The sequence below is a fragment of the Dreissena polymorpha genome, chromosome 1 (genome assembly GCF_020536995.1).
Source record: "Dreissena polymorpha isolate Duluth1 chromosome 1, UMN_Dpol_1.0, whole genome shotgun sequence".
Lineage (NCBI taxonomy): Eukaryota > Metazoa > Mollusca > Bivalvia > Myida > Dreissenidae > Dreissena > Dreissena polymorpha.
Window position 1 is genome coordinate 170,092,326 of NC_068355.1, and position 27,128 is coordinate 170,119,453.

Here is a 27,128-nt window from a genome sequence, read left to right on the forward strand (position 1 = left end):
CAAGTTGCATAACTATGGTTGTCATTTTCAAAAACCCAAGTCAGACATCAACAACAACCAAGGCCCGTGGTTTTTCAAAGACATCATAGCCATAGTTCATCATGTATCTATGGACACAAGTCCACAGGTATGTAATAGACCCTACCATTCACAAATTTGTACAGGAAAGAAATGATAATTTTATCGTTAAAAACAAGAGCACCGCCTAGCGGGTGCAGACGCTGATCTATTAAAAAAAAAGAAAAACAGGAAAACAAAAATTTAATGGGGGGGGGGGGGCATTCTATGGTGGGATGGTTGGACGGTCTTTCAGAAATATTTGTGTTTTTTACGTCAACGATGTTTACAATTTTTTTTATTTTTTTTTTTGGCGGGGGGGGGGGTCGGGGGTATAGTTTCAGGGTGTGGTCAATTATAAGATGATCCTTAACAAAAATTGGTGGGGACAGGGGGGCAGGGGGGGGGGGGGGGGCGGGATTTGGGGGGGGGGGGGGGTGATTCTGGAGTGGGGCGTGGGGGATGGTTTGGGTGGAGTATATTATGGTAAGTCATGTAAGTGTTGTTTGTCAAAGTATCAATCAAATCTGATCATAAATAAAGAAATTATGGCAAGTTTAGCAAAATTGAATAATTTGATCTTAAAAGTCAAGGTCATTCAAAGATCAAGGTCAAATGCAACTTGCCAGGAACAGTATACTCATTATAGTATGAAAGTATTTGAAGTTTGAAAGCAATAGTCTTGTTACTTTAGAAGTAAAGTGGATCTAAACACAAAATGTAACCAAATATTCAAAGTTACTAAGTCAAATATAGGCCAAAATTCCATCAAAATGACAGCCAGAGTTATGCAACTTGTCCTTTACAGTCCTCTTATGATAGTTAGCGAGTGTTCCAATTATGAAAGCAATAGCTATGATACTTGAGGAGTAAAGTGGACCAAAACAGAAAACTTAACGAAATTTTTCTAAGTATAAAGGGGCCATAATTTTGTTAAAATGCCAGTCAGAGTTACATAACTTTGCCTGCACAGTCCCCTCATGATAATTAGTAAGTGTTGCAAGTATGAAAGCAATAGATTTGATAATTTAGGAATAAAGTGGACCTAAACACAAAACTTAACCAAATTTTCAATTTTCTAAGTATATAAAGGGCACATAATTCTGTTAAAATACCAGCCAGAGTTATCTTACTTTGCCTGCCCAGTCCCCTCATGATAGTTAGTAAGTGTACCAAGTTCGAAAGCAATAGCTTTGATACTTTATGAGAAAAGTGGACCTAAACACAAAACTTAACCAAATTTTGAATTTTCTAAGTATAAAAAGGGCACATAATTCTGTCAAAATGCCAGCCATCCCTTTTAAAGCTTATTACTTCCATTGGATTTGTATTTTTGACCTTAGACCTTGAACGATGACATTGACCTTGACCTTTTACCACGATGTGTTTGTCAGAAACACAATGCCGCCTACTGCGCCGCTTTGATTTATTTAACAAAAATATATAAATTGGCAGGGCAGACAACTATGTCCATTTAAAGTGTATTAGTTCCCTTGGATTGGTTTTTTCTACCCAGTGACCTAGTTTTTGACCCGGCATCACCCATATTCGAACTTTACCTAGATATTGTGTAGATACAAGATCTTACCAAGTTTCGTAAAGATCGGATGAATACTATTTGAATTAGAGAGCGGAAACTAATCCGGACGGACTTACTAACTGACTGACGGACGGTGCGATTTTAATATGCCCCCCAGAACCTTGGGGCATAACAATAAAAATCAACTTGCGAAAACCCTAACGTTTATGATAAAGATTGAAAACTAATTGATGCACAGATATGTATCGAGTCCGCTTGCGGAAAAGTTATATAGCAATCACAATAGTGCGTGTGTGCGTTTGCTTTCGAGTTTCTCCGGCCCGTAACTTTGTCATTTATTATTTAATTTCAAAATAACGTACTACAAATGTACACCATAATAAGAGAACGCGTTGAGAGTATTAGCTGTCTGACTGACTCTCAGCAACTTTGATGCTATCTGGGGGCTCCAGCTCTAACTCTGGTGCCTGGTCGTTGCAACAAATGTCATGTGTATCATCATGTGTTCAAATAATTAATAATATGTTCATATTTATTTATTTTCAATGTTTCTAACAGTATTTTAGCCAAATCATGGCAGCAAGTCCACTGATACTTTAACATGTCCATGCTGATTTGATCCTGATGCCACAACATTTATCAAATACAGACATAAGATGGTAAAGTTATCAAAACGTCATCAATTTTGTTTTGTGTACTTTAATAGATACATCCATTAGGACTGATATTGACTCTTATCAACATTCTAGTATTTAAATGGGTCCAGTTTATCAAAATTCTTGTACTTAAATGGGTCCACTTTCTCAATGGTATCGTATACAAATGGGTATGCTTTAAAAAAAAACGTGTATCAAAATGGGTCTACTTTATCAGAGTTCCGGTATAAAAATGGGTCACATTTCGTAAGTCTCAGCGGGACACCCCTACCCTACAATTTGGGAAGTTACTCCCCCGGGCACGACATTGAGGTAGACGTTAGAGAAGACGTAGCCTTGCTTGTTACTGGCATTGCACTGGATGCTCATATGATCCTCAAGCGTGAGGTTCGTCAAGGTGATGTTGTTGTCGCCAAAATTGTGAAATCTCGGATTGTTGTAGATTCTGGGATCCCTTACACCCTCAGCACCAGGGGCTGAAAATAATGTTACAAAATGTAAAACGCACATTAAAACAATAGATGTGTTTATCAGAAACACATTGCCCACTTCTGCGCCGCTTTGAAGCCATACATTTTATCTTTGACCTTTAAGGTTGACCTTGACCTTTCACCACTCAAAATGTGCAGCTCAACGAGAAGTAAGAGATTGAATGGAGAAATGAAATTATTATTTCTTAATTTTTGACCTTTGACCTTGGAGGTTGACCTTGACCTTTCACCACTCAAAATGAGCAGCTCAACGAGATACACATGCATGCCAAATATGAAGTTGATGTGTTCAATATTTAAAAATTTATGATAAAACTTTAACGAAGGTTAAAGTTTTAGAAAAGAACAAGAAATGTGTTTGTCAGAAACACTATGTCTCCTTCTGCGCCGCTTTGATTTAGTTTTTTTTTTACCTTTGCCCTTGAAGGATGACCTTGACCTTGACCTTTTACCACTCAAAAAGTTCAGCTCCATCAGATACACATGCATGTCAAATATGAAGTTGCTATCTTCAATATAGCAAAAGTAATTGCACAATGTTAAAGTTGGCGCAAACAAACCAACAGACAGCCAGACCAACAGACAGGGCAAACACAATATATCCCCCACTATAGTGGTGGGGGACATAAAATACAATGATATCTGACCTTTGATCTTGAAGGATGACCTTGACCTTGACTTTTCACCACTCAAAATGATCAGCTCCATGAGATACACATGCATTGTAAATATCAAGTTGCTATGTTCAATATTGCAAAAGTTATCAAACTTTAACCAAGGATAAAGTTTTGGGACAGACAGACAGACAGACGGACGGACGGACAGACGGACAGAAGGACGGACAGACAGACAGACAGACATACAGACAGACAGACAGACAGACAGACAGACAGACAGACAGACAGACAGACAGACAGACAGACAGAACAAAAACAATATACCACCGATCTATCGATCCAGGGGCATAAAAAGCGTTTTTGGAAAATTTCAAGTGAGAAAAAGTTTCGTAACAGAATGCACCAGAATTATTCATTTGTAGGCAGTAAAGCAAGGAGCTTTGTGATAAGTAATCAAAGGCATTCAAGATAAGGAAATCAGCTCAAAGGAGATTAAATAATAGTGATTTTCTGTAAAATTAAATAAAAAAGATTTTTATATCCAGAGGTCATCAAAGCCACTACATTTCATTAGTTACACAACAATTACAATGAATATACAACAAGGGGCAAAATTGCCACAAAACCAGGTTTTCAATTTGAAAAAAAGTCTGATAAAGGGAGTTAACTCAAACTGAACTGATTGTTCATAGTTGCCCCCTTGTTTCAAAGTAAATCTATTTTTTGTCATGGCAACCTTGACCTTGGAGATATTGACGTAATTTTTTCGTGCGACACACCGTCCAATGATGGTGAACAAATGTGCCAAATGAGTTTAAAATCTCACAATGAATGACATAGTTATGGCCCGGACAAGCTCATTTATGGCCATTTTTGACCTTTGACCTCAAAGTGTGACCTTGACCTTGGAGATATTGACGTAATTATTTCGCGCGACACACCATCTAATGATGGTGAACAAATGTGCCAAATGATTTAAAAATCTCAGAATAAACGACAAAGTTATGGCCCGGACAAGCTTGTTCCGTCCGCCTGCCCGCCGACATTCGCCAATCTAATAATCATTTTTTTCCTTCGGAAAACCACGTTAAATATGCGAAATATCACATACTGATAAATATGTCTATCAAGTTGAATTAAGTCAGGGATTTTTATTTGAATAAGTCACATATAAGACAAAAAATCATTTTTTTAAACTCTAAAAACCTATCCATAACTCTCAAAATTAAAATTATCCTGATTTGTTTACCATGCTGCATTTTAGCTGTTGAATACCCCCTGCATATGCAACATGTGTGTTGACATTTGTGACAAAACTGGTGAAGTTTTACCATCAAACCTTATTTTTAAGAAACAAAAAAGTCCTGAACTACAAAATCTGTAGCAAGACTACTCGAATGTTAATCTAGAACAAAATTTGACCACATTAACAAAAGTCAGTTAGCGGTAGATTAATATATAAAGCAAACTTACAATCCGCCAGTGGGACACCATTGATAAACCAATCAATCACTGGGGATGGTATCCCGAAAGCCTTGCAAATAAACGTGGCCTTCTCCCCTTCCGTCTTCTCTTGGTGCTTTGGTTCCTCTGTCCATTCTGGCGCAGCTGAAGTGGAAAAGAGAAGTTGACTGATATGTGTTCAAAAATTGTGCTGTTTAATAGCAACTTAAAATATTAGGCCCTTTTTGGCCATTTTTGGCAAAAATGCCAACTGATTTGGGAAAAGCTCATTTTTTGCAACTCTTTATTATAATTCATACTATAAGAACAAAATCATATAACTTATAGTTATATACTTTGTAAGATGTAATTAAAATACATTTTTGATATAATAATCATTAGACACTGCTTTCATAATTTGTTTACCATTGTAAATTGGGAATGGGTCCTTTTAACGTTAGGACCAGTAAATACGGCTGAAAAAGACCTGACGATTATAAGAATTCACTCACATTCAATGTTCACATCAAAGGCCTTGGTGGCCCGCTGTTTAGACTCCGTGTTGAGGCCCATGCACTGGTACAGTCCAGCATCCTCCATCTGTACATCGGAGATCTGCAGCTCCTGGCCGAAGCTCTTGATGGACGCGCGGTCAGGAATGCTGCCATTGACCCTCTCCCAGAACACATCCGGGGTTGGGCTGTGGCATTTAGGAAGGATTTAACAATCAATATCTGCTTTATAAATTGTATCATTATTTCCATGCTCTATTCAGCATTTTCCAGGTGAGCTAACAATTAGCAAATATGGTTTATGAAAATTGTCTTTGGATACAAAAACACCATATAGAAACTAAATTGCAAAAAATTCTATCGTTAACTTGGGGAAAAAAACTTTGACTCAGGGGAGCCCTGATTTAAAAAAGCCATTACTTCAAGATGTAAGAGTTGCACACAGAAGAGAGTGAAATTGCGCATGGGCAGTATGATATATAGATTTCCACTTTGCCAAAAAAGGATTAATTTAAAAGAAAATCACTGGATCAATACCAAAAACTTGTCAGAGTTATTAATAAACTCATAGGTATCGATAAAACACACATATTTATCTTTACAAATACTAATCCAAACTGATGACATGAACCTTATGGAGCACTTACTCTGGAGAGAAGACACACTTGAGCTTGCGTGTGGCTGATCGATTTATAAAAAATACTTGTACCTTAAATAAACAATGATCATATGACTGATGTCATATACATTATGAGGCACTTACTTTCCCGAGAAAATACACTTCATTCGGGCTATGGTTCCCTTCTTAAAGAACTGGTCACTGGGAGAGGTCCACAGCTCAGCTGCAGCATGCTTCTGTTCAGTAGCTGAAACAAAAACGATAGAGACCTATGAACAAAATATACTATTTTTAATCTTATGTAAAGTGGAATATTGTTTAACAATACACTAGTGTACAATTTAGGTGTTAAGCAGGGGGAGGGGGGGGGGGGGGGGGTAAATTCATCATCAAAGATTACCATATGGTGTCCATCATGTTTGATTCCCAGTCTGAAAGCATTCTGAAGATCTTTCCAAAGACACCCAGTACAAGGATTTTTTGTTTTGATTTAGGTTTTGTTTGACCTTGCGGTTAGCAATTTTTGAAAACCATAGATTTCATTATTTTTCAGAGATGTCTTTTACAAACATTTGTTTACTGCACACTGTGTTTGTCAGATATTGCCTAAAAGGCACAGTAATACATTCAATTATAACGATGGGTAAATTGAATTTAAAAAGATTTGATCTTGATTTGAAAACAATTGTTCTCCTTACACCCAAATACTTGTATTTGAATTTCTGGTCCGATGGAGTTTTCCCTCATGAAGTAGTTCAGGGCCATACATGCGTAGGCTCGCCCACCATACTCATCCGATTTCTTCACATTAGTGATTCGCAATCGACCTAAAATTAAAAACAGTACAATTTAAATAAGATCATGCATGTATAAGCTTCAAACGATCCAGGGATACTTTCATCCATTTTGAGGGCAAAGTCCGCCGCATTCCCTTCAACAAAAAGTACAATATATTTTCTTTAAAATTCAACAACGAAATTAAGCCCCTGATTAGCCACAGACACAAGTTCTAACATAATTCTGCCCAAAAAGTGGAAGAAACTATCAACCCTACAACAACAACAACATTTTGCACCCTGCTACCTTCAATGTCCATGCTGACTCTCTTGTCAAAGTTAATAGCCTGCCATCTGTTGTCGCGCTCCTTTATCACCCAGTACACGTCTGCAGGTGGGAAGCTCTGAGGGGGCGTGCACTGCAGGGTTGCGGAGTCACCAGCTTGCACAGGTATCACCTGCAAGAAAAAAAGGCAAGCATTTTCAATAGCAGATGTTCAGGGCCTGTTCTGGCTCAAAATTGTATGAACCAAATTTATCATTAAACATGAAAATAACTTGGGCTGTTTTGTGGAGTGTTATGAAGAAAATATAGTAGACACATGCACTTTTCTTTGGCCAAATTTTCTATTCTAGCCCTTGGTTAATTGGGCATATCCCTGAGTATGTCATGATATTGCAAACATGGTGTTGTTCATAATTCTTCATGACTGTATGACGAAAATAATCTGGAAAATAAAACTTGGTCATCATGTAGACCTAATCAAATACTTGTTAAATATTGATTACAGATAAGTTTACATACAAACGCATGGAAAACCTAAACCACAAGCTTTAGATGAACCATGTGAACTCCACATACTGAGTTTCATAAACCTAAGTTCTTATTTAGTGTATGCAGAGTCCAGAATTTTCTAACAGTTTTAACTTATTTCTGAAACTAAAGAAAAAAACTCAAATACATTCATATTCCCCATATAGCACTTCATGAACATAATAATGACTTGAGCTTCATTAACCTGACTGAAGAACGTATGGAGTTATTGCAGGAGCCAGATTAAGACAGAGATATGGACCGACTGGGGGGAAACCTATAGTCCCCTACCTGAGAACTGAAGGGGACTAAATAATTAAAGTCACACACCTTAAAATGAAATACATGTTAATCAATACATATAGATGCAATTTGAAAGTGTGCAAAACTGTCATTAAATCTTGAGCCTAGTTAGCAAGTAATGTATTTATTATTTTTCAAACGGTACCGCTTTTAAAACTCAAAGTAGGTTTATTATACGTATACGTCCATTTTGACAAACGCGATTATTTTTAAGTTTTAAAGCGCAAAAAGACGGATTTCTACCTTGTAAAACAAGAGCACCGCCTTGCAGGTGCAGACCGCTCATCTATTTTTTTTTAAGGTTAAGGAACCTATCTCAATTTCAATCACAAAGGAGGAGGGGTGGAGTGGAGAGGGTGTATAGTGTGGGGTGTGGTCATTTATTACATTATCTTCCAAAAATGCAAAAAAAATATTATTTTTTTTTTTGGGGGGGGGATTCTTGGGTGGGATAGTTGGACAGTATTTCAAAAATAAAAATAAATATTTGTGTTTTTTAACAGTGTTTAAAAAAAAATAATATATATTTATTTTTTTTTTGGGGGGGGGGTATAGTGTTAGGGTGTGGTGGTCATTTATTAGATGATCTTTAAAAAAAATTTAGGGGGGATAATCGTGGGGGGGATGGTTTGGGTGGAGTCTATAGTGGTATGTCAGGTAAGAGTTGTTTTGTCAGGGTATCAATCAAATCTAAAATCATAAATAAAGAAGTTATGGCAATTCTAGCAAAATTTAAAAACTTGACCTTGAGAGTCAAGGTCATTCAAAGGTCAAGGTAAAATTCAACTTGCCAGGTACAGTACCCTTATGATAGCATGAACGTATTCGAAGTTTGAAAGCAATAGCCTTCAAACTTTAGAAGTAAAGTGAATCTAAACACAAAATTTTACCATATATCCAAAGTTACTAAATCAAAAAAGGGCCATAATTCCGTAAAAATGACAACCAGAGTTATGCAACTTGTCTATTACTGTCCCCTTATGATAGTTTGCGAGTGTTCCAAGTATGAAGCAATATCTATGATACTTTAGGGGTAGAGTGGACCAAAACACAAAACTTAACCAAATTTTCTATTTTCTAAGTTTAAAGGGCCCATAATTCCGTTAAAATGCCAGTCAGAGTTACATAACTTTGCCTGCACAGTCCCCTTATGATAGTTAGTGTTGCAAGTATGAAAGCAATAGCTTTGATACTTTAGGAATAAAGTGGACCTAAACACAAAGCTTAACCAAATTTTCAATTTTCTAAATATAAAAAATGCACATAATTCTGTAAAAATGCCAGTCAGAGTTACATCACTTTGCCTGCACAGTCCCCTTATGATAGTTAGTAAGTGTTGCAAGTATGAAAGCAATAGCTTTGATACTTAAGGAATAAAATGGACCTAAACACAAAACTTAACCAAAATTTTCAATTTTCTAAGTATAAAAAGGGCACATAATTCTGTCAAAATGCACGCCAGAGTTATCTAACTGTGCCTGCCCAGTCCCCTCATGATAGTAAGTAAGTGTACCAAGTTTGAATGCAATAGCATTGATACTTTATGAGAAAAGTGGACCTAAACCCAAAACTTAACCGGACGCCGACGCCGACGCAGACGCCGACACCAAGGTGGTGACAATAGCTCATATTTTTTTCAAAAAATAGATGAGCTTATAAAATCTATAACATAGTAATTAAGTAAGTTATTATTTTTCAAACGGTATCGCTTTTAAAACCGAAAGTAGGATTTCTAGACGTATACGTCCAAACGCGATTATTTTTAAGTTTTTAAGCGCAAAAGATGAATTTCTACCTTGTAACCACCAGATATATTCTACTTGGCATAGATAAAATATGTTTCTTATTTATACTTAAATTTACAATGCCAAATAAGTTGTGTGGCTTTAATTACTGCAAAATTATATGATTTACCTTCCTATCTTCATTGGGAAACCGGTCCAGTTTCGCCTCGCGAAAGTTAACACGAACAGAGGCAGCAATACCATAGCCATTATCTGCAAAGCACTGGAAAATACCCTCGTCTTTTGGCTCTGGTTTGCTGAACACTATCGTGCCTTGATTCGGTAACTGGACCACTCTGTCATCGTTACCGCTAGGGTTGAAGTCGATCCCGTTTCTTTTCCAACGATAGCTGAATAACACAAAAGGTTGAACACATACATTCAAACACACCCAATCCCAAAAAGATTAGTACAAAAAAGAAATATAGCCATTAAATATCATAAACGTATGATGAATTAAATTTTATCACAATTATATTAGGACAATTAAGCTAGCTTTTAAACCTCATTGAAATAAAACATGAAACTTTATTGGTACACATTTGTAAGAAATAAAACTCATGGTTTACTAACAACAAGTAGTTATCTTAAGACAGAATTATCAATTATTCATTTGTCTTGATAAATGTATGGTTTTATCGTCATATAAATAAGTATTAAAACTAGAGTGCTAACTTATCGCAAAATAGGCCAATTTAAAGGTCTAGTGATCGGTGAAGTATGTCTTAATTTATTAAAGAAATGAATCGGAACAGAAAGTAATGAAGAAAACTCAAAACATGACAATGTTATGAAAAAGATCTTCAAAATTTGACATATTAATATAATTTAATTAAAAAGAATTGTACAAGTAACGTAAGCAAGTAACGCCCGTTTGAAGGTTTTGGACACCATGCTAAATGCTTGAAATGCACTAAGTAACCTAGTGGCCTAAATTTTAACCCGGAATAACCCATATTTGAACTTGACCAAGATGTCCTTTAGACACAACTACTGACCATATTTAAAGATCGGATGAAAAGTACTTCAATTAGCGAGCGGGCACCATGCTAAATCCTCGAAATGCACGAAGTGACCTCGTGACCTAGTTTTTAACCCAGCATGACCCATATTCGAACTTGACCTAGCTCTTGTGTTGATACAATATCGGACCAAATTTGGTGAAGATCGGATGAAAACTACTTCAATGAGAGAGCGGACACCATGCTCAATGTCTGAAATGCACTAAGTGACCTCGTGACTTAGTTTTTGATCCGGCATGATCCATATTTGAACTCGACCTAGATATCATTTAGACACAACTTCTGACCAACTTTGGTGAAGATCGGATGAAAACTACTTCAATGAGAGAGCGGACACAATGCTAAATCCTTGAAATGCACTAAGTGACCCCAATGACCTGGCTTTTGACTCGGCATGACCCATATTCGAACTTGACCTAGATATTGTCTAGATACAACTTCTGACCAAGTTTGGTGAAGATCGGTGAAAACTATTTGAATTCGAGAGCGGTAAGAGAGCGGACACTCTGTGGACGCCGCCGCCAACCGCCCGCCAAGGGTGAAACTATAATACGTCCCGTTTTAAAAAACGGGCGTATAAAAAGAGTTGGGGTTTTCACTGGCCAATTTATTTGGTAAGCCATGACATGGAATCGTTGCTTACATGGGATTTGGTATTCCCTCAGCTATGCATGCTATCTCCACTGATTCCATAGGATTGTACCATATGTCCATTTCTGGATGTTTCACCATGTTAGGTGGCCGGTTTACTGGTACAAAAATATATCATTAGATCAATCAGGGAGTACAAATTTAATTAAACAAACCAAGTAACATTATTTAATATATAAAGTATGTCAGATGTGTGACCTTACATATTTTATTCAATCAGCATTATGGTCATCTTACACTATATTGACCTAAATGTTCACTAGTCATTAACAGAATTTTATAAAAACATTAAACATTAGACTTTTTTTTTAATTATCTAAAGGCCATCCTAAAAAGTAGACTGTTTAGCATAACCGGGACCTCTGCATGATAGGTGGGACGGTCAACATGGAGGTGAATTTTTCTAAAAGATTTCTGAAGAGAAAATGAGAGTAAAAGTGATTTCAATATTATGTATATTAAAATTCAACTTAAATAGCTGGATTTAAGATGAATTTAATGGTCAGACTTATTAAAAAACCTTTTTCATTTGAAGTTTTCTATAGGGAATTATTAGGTCCCAATTGGATAAAATGTATAATTTTTTTTCAATTGAAAATGGGTCGTCCTACTGGACCTGAATTTTCGCGATAAAAAAACAACACTGGATTGCTATGGATAATGATAATATTTTTCATGATACAAACAACTTCTCACAACATTTTAAACAAATGTTAATCCTGCAAAAAGCAGCTAAAAACTGCACGTGCACAACTTCATATCATTTGGAACAGTGCCTAAAAGTTTGAGTGTCATATGTTGAATAGTTTAGTTAACCCCTGCAGATTTGTGTTTACCGGCATACAATGCTGCACGATACTTTTTACTTGCGTTGTCACAAATGAAGTTTGTCCGCCAAGATTTTTGCAAACTGACCCTGATGGAACACAAACATGTGCATGCTAAGTACAGGATGATGCTTGTGTGATAAATAAGTGATTCTAACACGGCACGCGACTTGTTTTCTATAGACAAAGAAGAAAATCAAGTGTGGGTTATTCTGCAATAAATTATGGGCGGAGCTTAATGTTTCGAAAATAGTTCCGAATAAATCAAGAAAATATTGCAGTTAAATGCACGCGCTAAAACACGCTGTAAAAGAAATGCAATAAATGTGGCATGTATATAAATGAAATGATACAACAAATTGTATATTTAGTGATAAGTGGCATAACCACGCCTGCAAAGAATGTTATTTTTTAAGAAACGTAATTAAGAAAACATTTATAGCATGTCAGCTTTTCAGTAGCATCAATAAACGTGACGTCATTTAGTTTCTACGATTGTTGTTCTCAATGAAAGTGACGTCATTTGCAAAATATTTATTAATTAAAACGACGTCATGAGTTTGTACAATTCAATGACGTCACTAAATAGTGAACTTTGTACTAAGCAGGGTGGAGTATCGAAAAATATAGTTCACGTCAAAAAGCTTGAACCAAATCAATCAGAAGCGTGTTAGAATCAAAATAATATTTTTCTATGATGGTTTGTTGTCGAATAACCCACAGTAAGGAGTAAAGATGCGTGTTATCAAATCACTCGTGCTTCGCACTCGTGATTTAATTTCTACGCATATAAACTCTTTACTGTGGGTTATTCAACAACAAACCATGATAGAACAAGAAACCGTCGGAGACGGGTGATGCTCCCCAAAGGTTTTTGTTGTCACAATATTGCACTATATATTCAGATAAAAGGAACCGTCTTGAGGGCACAGTAGTTCGGGGGACAAAAATGTTTTCATAGAAAATTTTAAAGGCCACTCTGTGAAAAATCATCCGACCAGAACCCGCTGATAATATGCACATATCCTCTTGGTAGTGAAGCTTCCCATTAAGTTTCATTGAATTCCGGTCATTAGCTGCTGAGAAATAGCCTGGACAAGAATTGCACTATATGTACAATTAATGGAAAATTTCAAAGGGCCATAACTCTGTGAAAAATCATCCGACCAGAATCCGCTGATAATATGCACATCTCCTCTTGGTAGTGAAGCTTCTCATAAAGTTTCAATGAATTTCGGTCATTATTGCTGAGAAATAGCCCAGACAAAAACTGTGCACGGACGGACAGACGAAGCGGCGACTATATGCTCCCCCCAAAATAAATTTTAGGGGAGCATAAAAATATTATTTCTTAAATATAAAAGTTGCGACCAGGATTCTATGATGTACACACTCATTGTGATCAAGCAGTGCATATTTGGCTTGGTTTACTAATCAAATGACCTTTAAGGAACTGCTTTGCTGCAGCACAAGTGATCACATTCCTGCGCGTAGGATGGCAAGTTTAGTATACATGCATCTGCCACCACTTGTCTGGCACTGGCAAATGTTGATGTTATTGAGGGGTAAAACAGGATTGTCAAGAAAATGTTATCATTCATCCTAACGTATGTGTTACTTTTGATAAGTTGCCAAAACAAATTTTGTTAAATCCAGACCTCACAATAACAAAAGCACCGCATAACGGGTGCCAACGCTCGGCTTCGAAAGCTTGTCAGAATTTTTTTTAGAGGTCACAGTGACCTTGACATTTGACCTAGTGACCCAAAATTGGGTGTGGCGTGTAGAACTCATCAAGGCGCATCTACTTATGAAGATTCAAAGTTGTAGGTGGAAGCACTTTGATTTTAGAGCCTATGTTAAAGTTTTATATTAGAGGTCACAGTGACCTTGACCTTTGACCTAGTGACCAAAAAATGGGTGTGGCGTGTAGAACTCATCAACGTGCATATACATTTGAAGTTTCAAAGTTGTGGGTGGAAGCACTTTGATTTTAAAGCGAATGTTAAGGTTTATGTTAAAGTTTTATATTAGAGGTCACAGTGACCTTGACCTTTGACCAAGTGACCCAAACATGGGTGTGGCGTGTAGAACTCATCAAGGTGCATCTACATATGAAGTTTCAAAGTTGTAGGTGGAAGCACTTTGATTTTAGAGCCAATGCTAAGGTTTATGTTAAAGTTTTATATTAGACGTCACAGTGACCTTGACCTTTGACCTAGTGACCCAAACATGAGTGTGGCGTGTAGAACTCAACTAGGTGCATCTACATATGAAGTTTCAAAGTTGTAGGAGGAAGCACTTTGATTTTAGAGCCTATGTTAAAGTTTTATTTTAGAGGTCACAGTGACCTTGACCTTTGACTTAGTGACCCAAACATGGTTGTGGCGTGTAGAACTCATCAAGGTACATCTACATATGAAGTTTCAAAGTTGTAGGTGGAAGCACTTTGATTGTAGAGCCAATGTCAAGGTTTTAGCACGACGCCTACGGCGGACGGCTGACGGCGGACGACGAGCTGGCTATGACAATACATCGGGTTTTCTACGAAAACAGCCGAGCTAAAAATTGGGTCAGTGCAATATGGGAGTCAGAATGGTTATACTAAACAAATAAATTGTTAAGGATGGCCTAATGATAAAAAAAGAGTGTATGAAATGTGAAGATAATTAATATTTATTGTTATAGGTTTGTTAGGTTTAAATTATACAAGATGGATTGCTGCTTACCTGCAACCGCCATCCCCAAACACAGAAGGCTTATCACTGCCTGCAGTCCCATCTTGAAACAATATCTCCTTGCTATTCACCTGAAATTAACCATGCATGTCATTACCAAGGTGCCTGAACCACATGACTTTTTCGGCTATGTGTGGGACAATCGGATGTAAACAAAACGTCGCTTCAGGTAACGTTTGTGATAATTTCTTCATTATTTCAAAACCATTTTCAAAAAAACAAAGACGAGTGCCCGGTCATTGTAAAAAGACACAACTTTATTAAGTTTGCGCAAAATTAATTAAGTTTTTTTCCAAAAAGTACAACCGCGGGTTTAAAAACACATGAAGTGAAATGCTATGTGTGGTATATTTTTTGTTCAATCAACAAAAACATTGATGATAATATTATCGAGTGTTTAAAAAAATAGGGCGGATATTGTTATTCTTCATAGATAAGCTACTTACATTGTATGTTTGCGCAAATACATCTAATTCGGAGTGTGTGTGTATAAATGTTATACTGCTATGTGTGGGACACATTTTTTAAATGCTATGTGTGGTATACAAGAATTTGCCCGTCAGTTCTGCATTTAATCTGAACACAGTTTTGTAAGAATCTAGAACATAAACTTTAGTCTGTCCTGAAAATATATTAAATTAACCAAATGTAACATTATTGAATACTGAAGTAATCGTGTAATGATTAAACAATTTATGTTTAACTGAACATAATTCTTATAAAAGCATACATGTTATGTTGAAATATAATATTTCTTTGTTTTACTTATTGTCTTTAAATAAATATAATGATTGATATTTCTGCCTTATTATTGACGTTGGTTCATTTTTTAATGAATGCCAAAGAAAAGAGCACATGCTTTAAAATGGGTTTTACTTCTATTGTTTTTCAGACTTGAAAAGGATTAGTCGAAAGATCTGTAACGCTTTTAAGGTTCGAAGCTGTAAGAACTTCATGAACTCCATCAAACCACACGGAAGGTTATATGTGGCAAGTTAATTATTAAAACCACAGTGACAGAGACAGGGACACCGCTTCATTCTGTGATGTTTATGGAAAGTTATTTCAACTAACTATGCAAACATACCATTTAACATGTATTTTTGCATAAGCAAAACAAAGTGTGTGTTATGATATGTGTGTATATTTATGGGTTGTGTATCTATGTTATTACTAAAATTGATTAGATGAATATAAAATCTGATTATGTGTGTTAATAAAACAGGTGTTTCATAACAAATAACAATTTAAATCCAATGATGCTTGTTTGTGGTCTATTCCGATATCATCTCCATATGAACATCTTCGAATCCAATAATGCTTGTTTGTGGTCTATTCCAATATTATCTCCATATGAATATCTTCAGTATATCAAAATAAACACGTCATTAATAATAACATTACTTTATAACTAGCATGTACATGTAACAATAGAAATTAAAGCACCAAATACATAAAGAAGTACATTAGTATTCACAAAGAAATTGTAATCAGTCAATTTATGAATTTGCAAATCTTGCTATTCAAACATATGAATGCATCAATTAAGTCATAACAAACGATTATCGCCAAAACGTCTTGACTTGTGGGGGTTATTATACCAACAAACATATTGAATTGCATCAATACTTCATTTACTCAAATTCAAATGAAATCTGAATTACTGAAAATAGTTTGAGATGTTAAATGAAAATACTCATTCGCCCCGGTCATGAAAGGGCGCTGCAAGATCGTGTTACCACTGCACCAAGTAATTAACATTAAATCATATAATGTTGTTCAATTTGTTGAAATGTCAAATTTTTATGTAATGTTTACTTTGATTGTTTTCTTTCCCTGCAATACTTGCACCATCTGGTAATTAAACAAACAGTCATTTAAACTTTGGAACATTTACTATACATGTTTGTATATGACAACTTTTCATTGATCAAGATATCCGTACGTCTCTTGAAGCAGGGGGGCACGTGTATACGGGAGCTTACCGCGTTTAAATGAGAAAGTTGTTGCAAAACTTCAAAGATGGCGTCGTTTGTTGGATTTTCTTAAAGGAAGGGAGGACATTTTCACCCGGTAAGCCCCTGTGTATTTATAATTATTTTTAATGAATACGCCATTTCGGCTCTCCGGTGTTAGTGCTTCCCTCGGTTTTTTGTTTCAAGATCGTAGACGTCGGGATAAAAAAGTTATTGAAGGAAAACCGTCCACAAATCTGTTGTCTACTCACGGGACGTTCGATAAATTGGATGTACACATATCATTTTCTCTTTTAATACACAGTATTGACACACGTGAACAGTAAAATATAAATAAAATCATGATAATTTCATTCTACCGACGCCGTTTAATCACTGATAATTAAATTATTGGCAAACATTATTGGTTTAACCCCCTTATTTGTAACTGACTTCCTTTTAAGCATATTTTGGGACCTGATTTCCAAATGACAAACAGCTCTTTCATATGTAAAAGAGCTTGACATGATATACCTACCCATCTTAAATAAAGTTTATATGTGCACTTTAATATTATAGTTTTATAGCATGTTACGTGGTGCAATATAAGTGTTTTCTTTATCACGTTACTGTAAAATAATAATAATGCTGTACGAAAAACCTGCCGACCAACTGAATCAATTCACCTATTTTCAAAAAGATGGGTTGTGTGGTGGCTGATGTACGAGATAATAGAACGTTTGTCAGCCCTTTCAGTAATACTATAATTAATTTAATTTATTTTATGACGTGTCGACCTTATTCTGATATGAACTTTTTTAAACCATTCTTTTACTGTCTTTTCAGATGATGCAGGTTAAAGGGCGAAAATAAGTGCATCTTTCGTTGCAGTATATGTAATGAGGAATTTTACATCAGGGGAGGATTGAGATACCATGCCCCATTCATGGACCACATCAGTTTAAATGTAGAATATGCAAGAAAGAATCCTTCAACAGAGCCGGACTAAAACAGCAAATAAAAAAACACGAACCAAACAAAACATGTACAGCTGATGTTGGTAGTGTTTTTGTTTTATTTTTAAAGTATACATAGACACGTCTGACATATAATTGCTATTAGTGCTACTTACTTACACGTTTTGTTCCGTATATGTCATGATGCTAGTTTCTTACTTTGTTATGAAAATAAACCATTATCTGTGTTACGTCATTTCTTCCCACGATGCCTCTGCATAAATTTTCAATTATATTCAGCACTTACATACATAATACAAAAAAGATTTGGGTCGGATTTAATTCGTTATGTATTTGGCATATTAACATTACTTACGATTAAAAGGCAATGTTAGGAACAAACGAAATAATCTTTCTAAGTGAACCAATACTTTATTCCCTCAATACAACAGTCATAAATAATATGTATTCACAAAGGTATAAATCAGAAAAAAATACATGTATATATTGATCACTTCTACTGAAATCATATCGTGTATTGCATTTGCACAAATCTTTCTACCCACTACAAATTCACTTTTTGCGATTATAATATAGTGACCAACTCAGAACTGGTTTAAAAGAAGGTCGTCCAAAATGTGTCACATCAAAGTCACATACATGTATCAGTATCGTTATAGTAAAACGCGTCAAATGTCATTGCATTAAATAAACAATTAATATTTTAGTTGTCATATTAAAAAAAACATCCATCGATATGCATCTTCTATGCAGATGTCAGGTTTTCCAAATTGCATCATGTATTCCGAATCGCAACAATGGCAGTATTTTCAACTTTATACTAGTATCAAACCGGCTTTACCCTTTTCTGTTTTTCATTACACCTTTATTGCACGTGTATGTGATTGTTTGGCATGGTACTTCGACGTAATTTTTTTTGTTTGATTGGTGGGTTTTCATGTACCTATCGCTTTCTAGAGCGGTGCACACTTCGTTACGCCGTCTTTTTTAATCTTGGCATCCTCAACATATATAACTGGCGTCTTGATATCTGGAAATAGTAAGCATAGTATTCCGTTTAGTAGGCATAGTATTCCGTTTGATGCATATTCAAACACAAGTATGTCCATATGTGTTACAATAAACAGGTAAGAATTACACTGTGTTAATAATACGGTCGAATGTCTTATATAACACACACTAAATATAAGCGTTATTAACGGTTAAGTACGCGATAAAACATACAATAATAAACATTAATAATATAACAATTAATAGAAAAAAGATAACTCTTGATTTCCTCAAGTGAAAATGTTTTCCAAAACATTCGCACCAATGCGGAATTCATTCAAGAAAGTTATTTCGCATAAAACATAGGAAAGAGCTGTTTATCATTTGGAAGTCAGGTCCCAAAATGTGCTTAAAAGGAAGTTTAGTTTCAAAAATGGGGGTTAACCCGTTATAATTCGGCATTAAATGAATCAATAGACATAAAAACGCGTCGGGATAATAAAATAATCGTGATTTATGTTATATTTTACTGTAAACATGCACAAATACTGTTTATTATGAGAGAAAATGATATTCGAACATCCAACATCTCGAAGGTCAAGAAATTGAACAACAAATTTGTCGATGGTTTTGCTTCAATAACTTTTTTATTCCGACGTCTACGGTATTGAAACAAAAAACCGAGGGGAGCACAAACACCGTAGAGCCCAAAGGGCTTAATCATTTAGAAGAAATATAAATATAAACTGGCTTACCGGGTGAAAATATCCGCTACTCCTTCACAAAAAACACTTAAACGACGCCATCTTTGAAGTTTTGCAACAACTTTCTCACTTAAACGCGGTTAGCTCCCGTATTCGCGTGCCCACCTGTTGAAGGTGCTTCCAAAAATACTTTAATCTCCCTGAAAAGAACAAAATACAAATAAAATAAACTGTTAAAAAATAGCGTGCGTGATATATCAATAGGATTAAGATACAAATACATGATTTCCCAGAAAAAAATGTTTTTGATCCTAGTGTCTATTTGTTTCAAAATGCTGTGTGATCTCTTTATGCTTATTTAATAACTATCGTTACAGTCAAAAATGCCTACACATGCCTGCTAAAAAACACACAACTAACACTTTTTGTAGTTTTGTTGCAATAATATTCACATGACATCTTGCACAAACAACCCTTACGATTTTGTGTATTAAACAAGTGCATTAGTTGGCAGTACCAATTCACTGAAAACGCAACATTTTGTAACAATCAATTTTATAGAAACAAACAAGAAAAAGTTTGCCCAACGGAACTATTTTCCTGTCCGTGCGTGGGTGGCTTTGTTTTAGGAGATCCCCGACCGTGTTTTGACCTCTCTGCCACACTGTTCGCAAAAAATGGCATTCTAAAAGTTATCGACAATCATGATAATTTTGAGTAACATGAACGTAGGATTATCATATTTAAGGCGCGCAAAACACTACCAACAATGTTTATTGACCAACTTTTGTTATTCAGACCGACTTTAAATATTATTGACGTTAATGTCAATTTTTCGATTCTCTAGATTAGTTTGTATACCACACATAGCATTTAAAAAATTTGTCCCACACATAGCATCATTGCATTTTCATACACACACTCCGAATCAGATGTATTTGCGCAAACATACAATGTATGTCGCTTCTCTATAGAGAATTACAATGTTCGCCCTATTTTTTAAACCCTCGACAACATTGTAATCAACGTTTTTGTTGATCGAATAAAAAATATACCATACATAGCATTTCACTTCGTGTGTTTTCAAGCACGCGGTTGCACTTTTTGGAAAAATTACTTAATTAATTTAGCGCAAACTAAACCAAAGTTGTGTCTTTTGACAATGACCGGGCACTCGTCTTTGTTTTTTTGAAAATGGTTTTGAAATAATAAAGAAATTATCAAAAACGTTACCTGAAGCGACGTTTTGTTTACATTCGAGTGTCCCACACATAGCCGAAAAAGTCACGTGGTTCAGGCACCTTGATTACAGACTATCATTTGGGTATTAAGAATGAAGTTGAAATTTAATTATGTTCTTTAACGTTTTGGTAAATAGTTGAGGAAATAAACTAATATTTTATGGTCTTAATCGTTCATTTATCTGAAACGTCAGTCTTTATGTCCAGTAACTACGTAATTTTGACTTTTCAATCACTAAGAACGAATTGCGATTGAGGAAAAAAGACAGTTGTGGTAATAAAATATGTATTCATTCTTACGAACTTTATTTAATTTAAACATATTTGTTCACATCAAACAGTGCTTTTTTAAGTTGCAATCTTAGTAACTACTACATTTATTAATTTTCTTACCAGTAAGTGAATGTGGGTATCAAGACCACATGTGTCATTCAATGCCTATAAACCTTCCATTCCCTTTTTTAATAAGTGCTTAATTATAAATGGAAGTGTAATGGTGACAGCATGATAAATAAATGTGCTGTTTGTTGTACTGCCTGTTGGGAACAGTACGTTTAAACACAGCATGATAAATACATGTGCTGTTTGTTGTACTGCCTGCTGAGAACAGTACGCTGAAAAACCTGACATGATTGAAAAATTACATTCAAGACTTTCAAATATTGGCGTTCAAATATGCAATGATTATTCTATGGTGCAGTAAATGACACTATTCCCCAGAAATAACAGAGCAAAATACAACAGAAATACGACTGTTCAAAATAACTGATTCTAACAAAGAATAAATTTAAGAGATGGGTGCAAGGGAACAACTGCATAAAAATTGAAAATAAGACATTACCTCTTTTTAATATTATAAGATAAGTGCCAAATTTTATTCAAGATTTCCCTGTTTTAAAATCATGGCCTCATGCAACGAACAACACCAAAACACAACCAGATCAAACCTGTTTCCACTTTCAATCAGGAAATAAAAACATTTTTTTTAATTCAATTAAATTAATTCATTATAAAGTAGTATTCTTATTAATATTGAATTACACACGGGTAAAAAAGAACAAGCGAAAAGGTTGCAAATAATTGTTTTGCATATTGGTAAATGTACGCGCATATATACAAATGCAATTAGTAGATCTGTTTACCTATTCCTCAGGAAAATTCTAATGTGTAAACACGACTTACTCACATGCAATGGAATGTTAACAAAAACTTCTCATCATGCTCATGTGTTATAAGTTCAAAATGAATACATGCATTTATATTAACAGTAAATTAAATAAAGCAATTAACGTATGATACCTTAAACAAAATGTAACTTTATTATCTTACCTGTATTTACCTGTCCAAATTCAAAACAGCAAAATTAGAGCACCGCCATATTCGTTCATAGCGTTATCAGTCTTAATGATTCATAATATTCCGTATACACATCGAATGGCTGGTTGAGATCGGTCGTTTCCGACTTAGGTTACATGATGATAAGCATCGTCTGCTATGTAGTGAATGCGGAGAGCTTCTAGATTTGTTAGATGTTACATACTTAACGTTCTATAGTGTTCAATTCATAATTCACTATATTAGTCTGTTAATATGTATACATATCTTTATTAACTTAAAATATTTAATTAATTAAACATGTGTTGCCGCTGTTCCCAGTGTAAATGGCAAACACACCAGAAGTATTGTATTAACCCGAAAAGGAATCTAGGTATTCAAGATTTGTTAGATGTAACAGAGGGGGTAATCACGTGATAGTCAAGATGGCGACGTCCATACCGAGACAGTTATTTTTCGCCGTTTTATACCCTTTATTACTTCTGTTTATTTTTTAAATGACGCTCACTTTCCAGCCATATCAGTAAAAAGGTGATAAGCGTTTATTTCGTATTTAAATTCGCTTTATATCTCGACTTTACTCGTTGCAAATTTTCTTAGTGGAGCCCTAATTAGGTCATCCCGCTAAGACATTTTGCACCGAGTAAAGTCGAAATATGGAGCGAATATTACTTTGAAATAAAAGTCAGTATCTTTCTTTCTAATATGGCTGGAAAGTGGGCGGAATAAAAAATAATAATACACGTAATAACGGGTATAAAACGTCGAAAAATACCTGCCTCGGCATGGACGTCGCCATCTTGTTTGTCACGTGATTACCCCCTCTGTGTAACATACTTAACGTTCTATAGTGTTCAATTCATAATTCACTCTATTAGTCTTATAATATGTATACTTATTTGTATCAACTTAAATTATTTAATTAATAAAACATGTGTCGCCGCTGTTCCCAATGTAAGTGGCAAACACAACAGAAGTATTTTAGCCCAAAAAAGAATCTTGGTATTCAAACAGAAAAGTTGTATTTATTTATATAAAGTTTCATTTGAATCCCTTTGATACTTTTTTAGTAATGATATTTGCAATAAAGTATTATGTTATGTGCACTGTGCGCAATAAATATACCAAGGATAATAACTCCAGAAACACTAAAGAGAATTATAGTTCTTGCAGTTTGCATTTACCCACAATATTCTCAGTAGATCTATATCAAGTTTCATCGCAATATCTTTAATAATTATAATGGAATAATAAGAATGCAATGTAAAATTATTGCTAAATAACTATTTTAATAATATTTTCAATATTGGTGAAAGAGTTATGGAAATTTTACTCGAGGCTTTCACTTTAAGTCTTTTATGAAAAGAGTAATTTAAACCCATTCAATTCTTTATTAATTTTGCTTAAAAAAAAAATTAAAGTTAACAGTTATGTTTAGCAAAAAAACAAATTAAGGGAAAATATAATAGAGACAGAGTTATGGTTCTTTTACCCTCTTTTCACCTACAAAAAAATGATGTCCAGTATGCGAAAGTAAGTAAATGGCAATAACTCTTACAAGAGGGCCTGAAAGGCCCAAAGTCGCTCATCTGAGATAAAAAGAAATGACCTGTTCTTTCTTTGCAGCCCAAGATATCAATAGAACAAATGTTCTGACCAAGTTTCATGAATAATGAACAACAAATGGCCCCATGGCGGAAATGTTTTACAACAGATTGGAATCATCTTTGAACTCGTCCAAGATATTATTGGACAAATCTTCTGACAAAGTTTCCTGAAGACCCAACTTTAACACTGCAAATATTCATGACGCACAACGCAAGACAGACAATTGACAAAAGGTGATCATAAAAGTTCACCATGAGTAAAGCAGTACTTTAAAATAACAAATAAAAATATTAAAGGGCGACACTGTAAAATTGCAATGCCAATAAAGCCAGCTTAGGTGATTGAATATTTAAGAATCAAACATATAAAATGGTAATTTCCATTAATAATTCTAATTATAATTAATAAGACTAATTTTTTGTTTATAGACTGTTTGTACTTGCTGTTAGAGTTTAAACTTATTGTTTATCGAATGACCATGTGATCCTGTTTCAATCTCGAAAAGCCCAGTCATGGGTAGAAAACTTGTAAAAACATCAGCTAAATACAAAATAAATCTTTTAACGATTGATGACAACTTACAGAGCAAACCTATATTCGTTCTAACGAGGGACTTTTAAATTGATTAAATCCATACATTAAATTTAAAAACACGTATTCAGTGACTTTTGTTTATTATTTGTGTTGTGAATATGGCTATTCTTGTTATATATGAGACCAACAAATACGACTCATGCTGTCTCAATGTACAATGCCACGGTGCTACCAATTGTTTATTTCAATTCGGAGACAGACACTTGATCCATATTACCGCTTCAAAATTTATAAGTATAAAGTCATCTTACTCTAAATATTGCCAAACAGGAAGATAGCAAGGGGGCAATTGATTTACGAAGGTAGGGTTACTTTGCATTTTATTTACATCTAAACATAGAGCGAAAAAGAAATTTGTTTAAATGTAACAATGCCATGTTGTATGATGTATCAGCTTTAACTATTAATCATTTGAGGATTATTTATACACATTTATACAATACAGTATTTAAGTGTTAATTAATATACCTAGGTAGTAGTACATTGCATTTTATTAACATCTAAACATAAAACGAAATCGGAAATAATTTATCCATATAAGCATAAACTCATAACACACATTTCATGCGGTGAATATGCGACTAACAATTGACAAAAACAACACCAGTTGTTTTAACTGTATTTCATGACAAAGTGTTGACCTATTGAAACTATAGAACAATACGTCAATTTACGATTAATACACACAGAAGATAGTACATTCGTAACAACAATATTGGTTACCAGGGGGACGGGTTGGTAGAGGTGTTACACGTTAATGTAACGTTGAACCATTGAGTATTGACGGCAAGCTGTTGCATCTGTCTAGTATTTCTCGTGTGTTAGTTATTTAAAAACTACACGTGAAGTCTGCAAATGTGTAGCTTCTTCTCTCACTTAAGGCAGAGGCTTTTTTTAATTTTAATTTTAACAATATCTACCATTCTGTCAGTGTGTTGTGGCAAAAGAAACGATTTAGGTATTCTAATATACCAAGATTAAGGTATTTATTTTTAGCAACGTCTTCCACATCACGGCGTTTTAAACCAACGTTGTTATGAAAGCAAACTTTCCTTTAAATTGAAATAAGGTAAAATACAAACGTGAGCAATGAAGCCAAGCTTTAAAGCGATTTGTTCGACCGATTATTTTCAATTACTATGCAGGAAAGCGTGTATAGCTTGTGTCACGGATTATGGCGTATCAAGCGACTTGTGGTTTCAACTGCATATCGAAGAGTTATGAATTGTAAATTATTATCTTCTTAAAATAAATTTGCATTAAGTTTAATGCCCAGGATTGCGAGAGAATTTACATATTTAACTTGCATACATTACATTTACCATCAAATTGTATGTAGTGACATTTTAATAATCATAGTTGCTCATGGGTTGGCTTTTAGTTATTTAACCAAGATTTTATATGGTTTTGACAATTTATCTTTATATTTTGAGGAGGTATAGACTTGTTATGAGTTTTCACAAAATTAAATCTTCAAAGCAAGTGACAATATTTAGATTACCAAGATCAGAGTTTTTTTAATTTTCTAAAAACTTATAAAATCGTTTCTATGCGCTTTTTATAGAAATATTGACTACTTAATGTACACGAGTATTTTTAAAAACGCACAATACAAGTGTTACAAAGACATTCAATAAATAAACACTAAACGTTTGGATAACTATATTTTTAATTTACAACAAACGCATACAATAACCACAATATAGTGTATACTTGTTAAAGTAATAAACGCTTATTACTGCTGATAGGCAACAATTTACTTTTTTACGTTATGATCGGTTTATGATCGGTTTGAGCCCCTTCGCCAGACTCATAATTGATATTCGTGTAGTATTCATCGGGGCCAAACAAAATAATCATTTCATTATATGAACGCCATTACATTCAGATTATAATGCAACGTGATGAAAATTTTATAACTGTGAATTTAGTTATAGAATGGCGGCTGTCGATATTATTATTCTAAAATAAACCCGATTTATCTTAACAATCGTATCAATTTACATAATAACATTGCTCCAGTTATTGGTCTATGTTGTACAATTGCTGTACGTTTTTATCAATAGTTAAAAGTGGCCTAAAAACATTTAACAACATTAACAACAACAACAATAACACGAAATATACACCATTTGAACGTTCTAACGTGTATTTTATTTAGCATTACTTTTATTAATGTAAGAATTATGTGTATGAAGTACATGACTATCTCTGATAGACGTGGAAATCATTTTAGCACATATCACACTATTTTAAAGTGGAACATGAGCTTTGCTCGAGAAATATACATATATTCATGTTTTACTCGAGAAAACGGAGTTCTTTGATTCGAAGAATCCACGGTTATTGTTTCAATATAATAATTTCAAATTATTCCCGGTCTGAAGCATCTAAAAATCCGTCTAACAACGACAAATCTTTAAGTGGATGTTCTGATTTTATTTTAATGAGCTTGGGACTGTACGTGACTGGTAACGGAAAATTGAGTTAATTGAGAGTAAACGAATTAATTATGCTTCAATAAACTAGGATGTTAATTATTTAATTTGTTTTTGATGATAGTCATCACATTAAATTTCCATGTTTTGCTGTTTGGTAATAACGCTTTTACATAAATATGTGCTCAATAGTTGTTTTAATGTTAACGACTCATCTGAAACGTATGGGGAATATGCGCATCACACGTTTACTCTGGTTAATATTTTATTTTCTATTAATGGTTTATACCATTCAAGCATTTAAAGGAGCAGTGCATTATAATTTAATGTTATTGCATACAATATGAAATGAACAGTAAGACCTTGGGCTAGTCATGCGTCACCTTAAATGAAAGGACTTAATAATGGCAGACTCTATCTGGTAGTTTGAGCATCA

The 27,128-nt window shown here is 34.6% G+C and overlaps 1 protein-coding gene across 1 annotated transcript; it reads right to left on the reverse strand.

Annotated features, from left to right (window-relative positions):
* Window positions 1–2,115: 2,115 nt before the first annotated feature.
* LOC127860163 (neuroglian-like) lies at window positions 2,116–22,175 on the reverse strand. The gene is made up of 10 exons (XM_052398055.1): window positions 22,047–22,175; window positions 14,842–14,921; window positions 11,278–11,383; window positions 9,743–9,962; window positions 7,019–7,169; window positions 6,634–6,762; window positions 6,080–6,182; window positions 5,317–5,504; window positions 4,835–4,969; window positions 2,116–2,729 (listed from the first exon to the last, which is right to left on the reverse strand). Exons 2-10 carry the CDS (start codon window positions 14,891–14,893, stop codon window positions 2,521–2,523), a joined length of 1,293 nt encoding a protein of 430 aa, XP_052254015.1. The 5' UTR covers window positions 14,894–14,921; window positions 22,047–22,175; the 3' UTR covers window positions 2,116–2,520.
* Window positions 22,176–27,128: the final 4,953 nt, after the last annotated feature.

Bases quoted from the DNA above. Each gene is read 5' to 3' on its own strand.
- LOC127860163 (XM_052398055.1), bottom strand. From the start codon at position 14,893: ATGGGACTGCAGGCAGTGATAAGCCTTCTGTGTTTGGGGATGGCGGTT. The intron at 6,763-7,018 runs GTAGCAGGGTGC...TTTTAATTTTAG, and splicing joins AGTCAGCATGGACATTGAAG to GTCGATTGCGAATCACTAAT. The intron at 4,970-5,316 runs GTGAGTGAATTC...TTTCCACTTCAG, and splicing joins CTTTGATGTGAACATTGAAT to CTGCGCCAGAATGGACAGAG.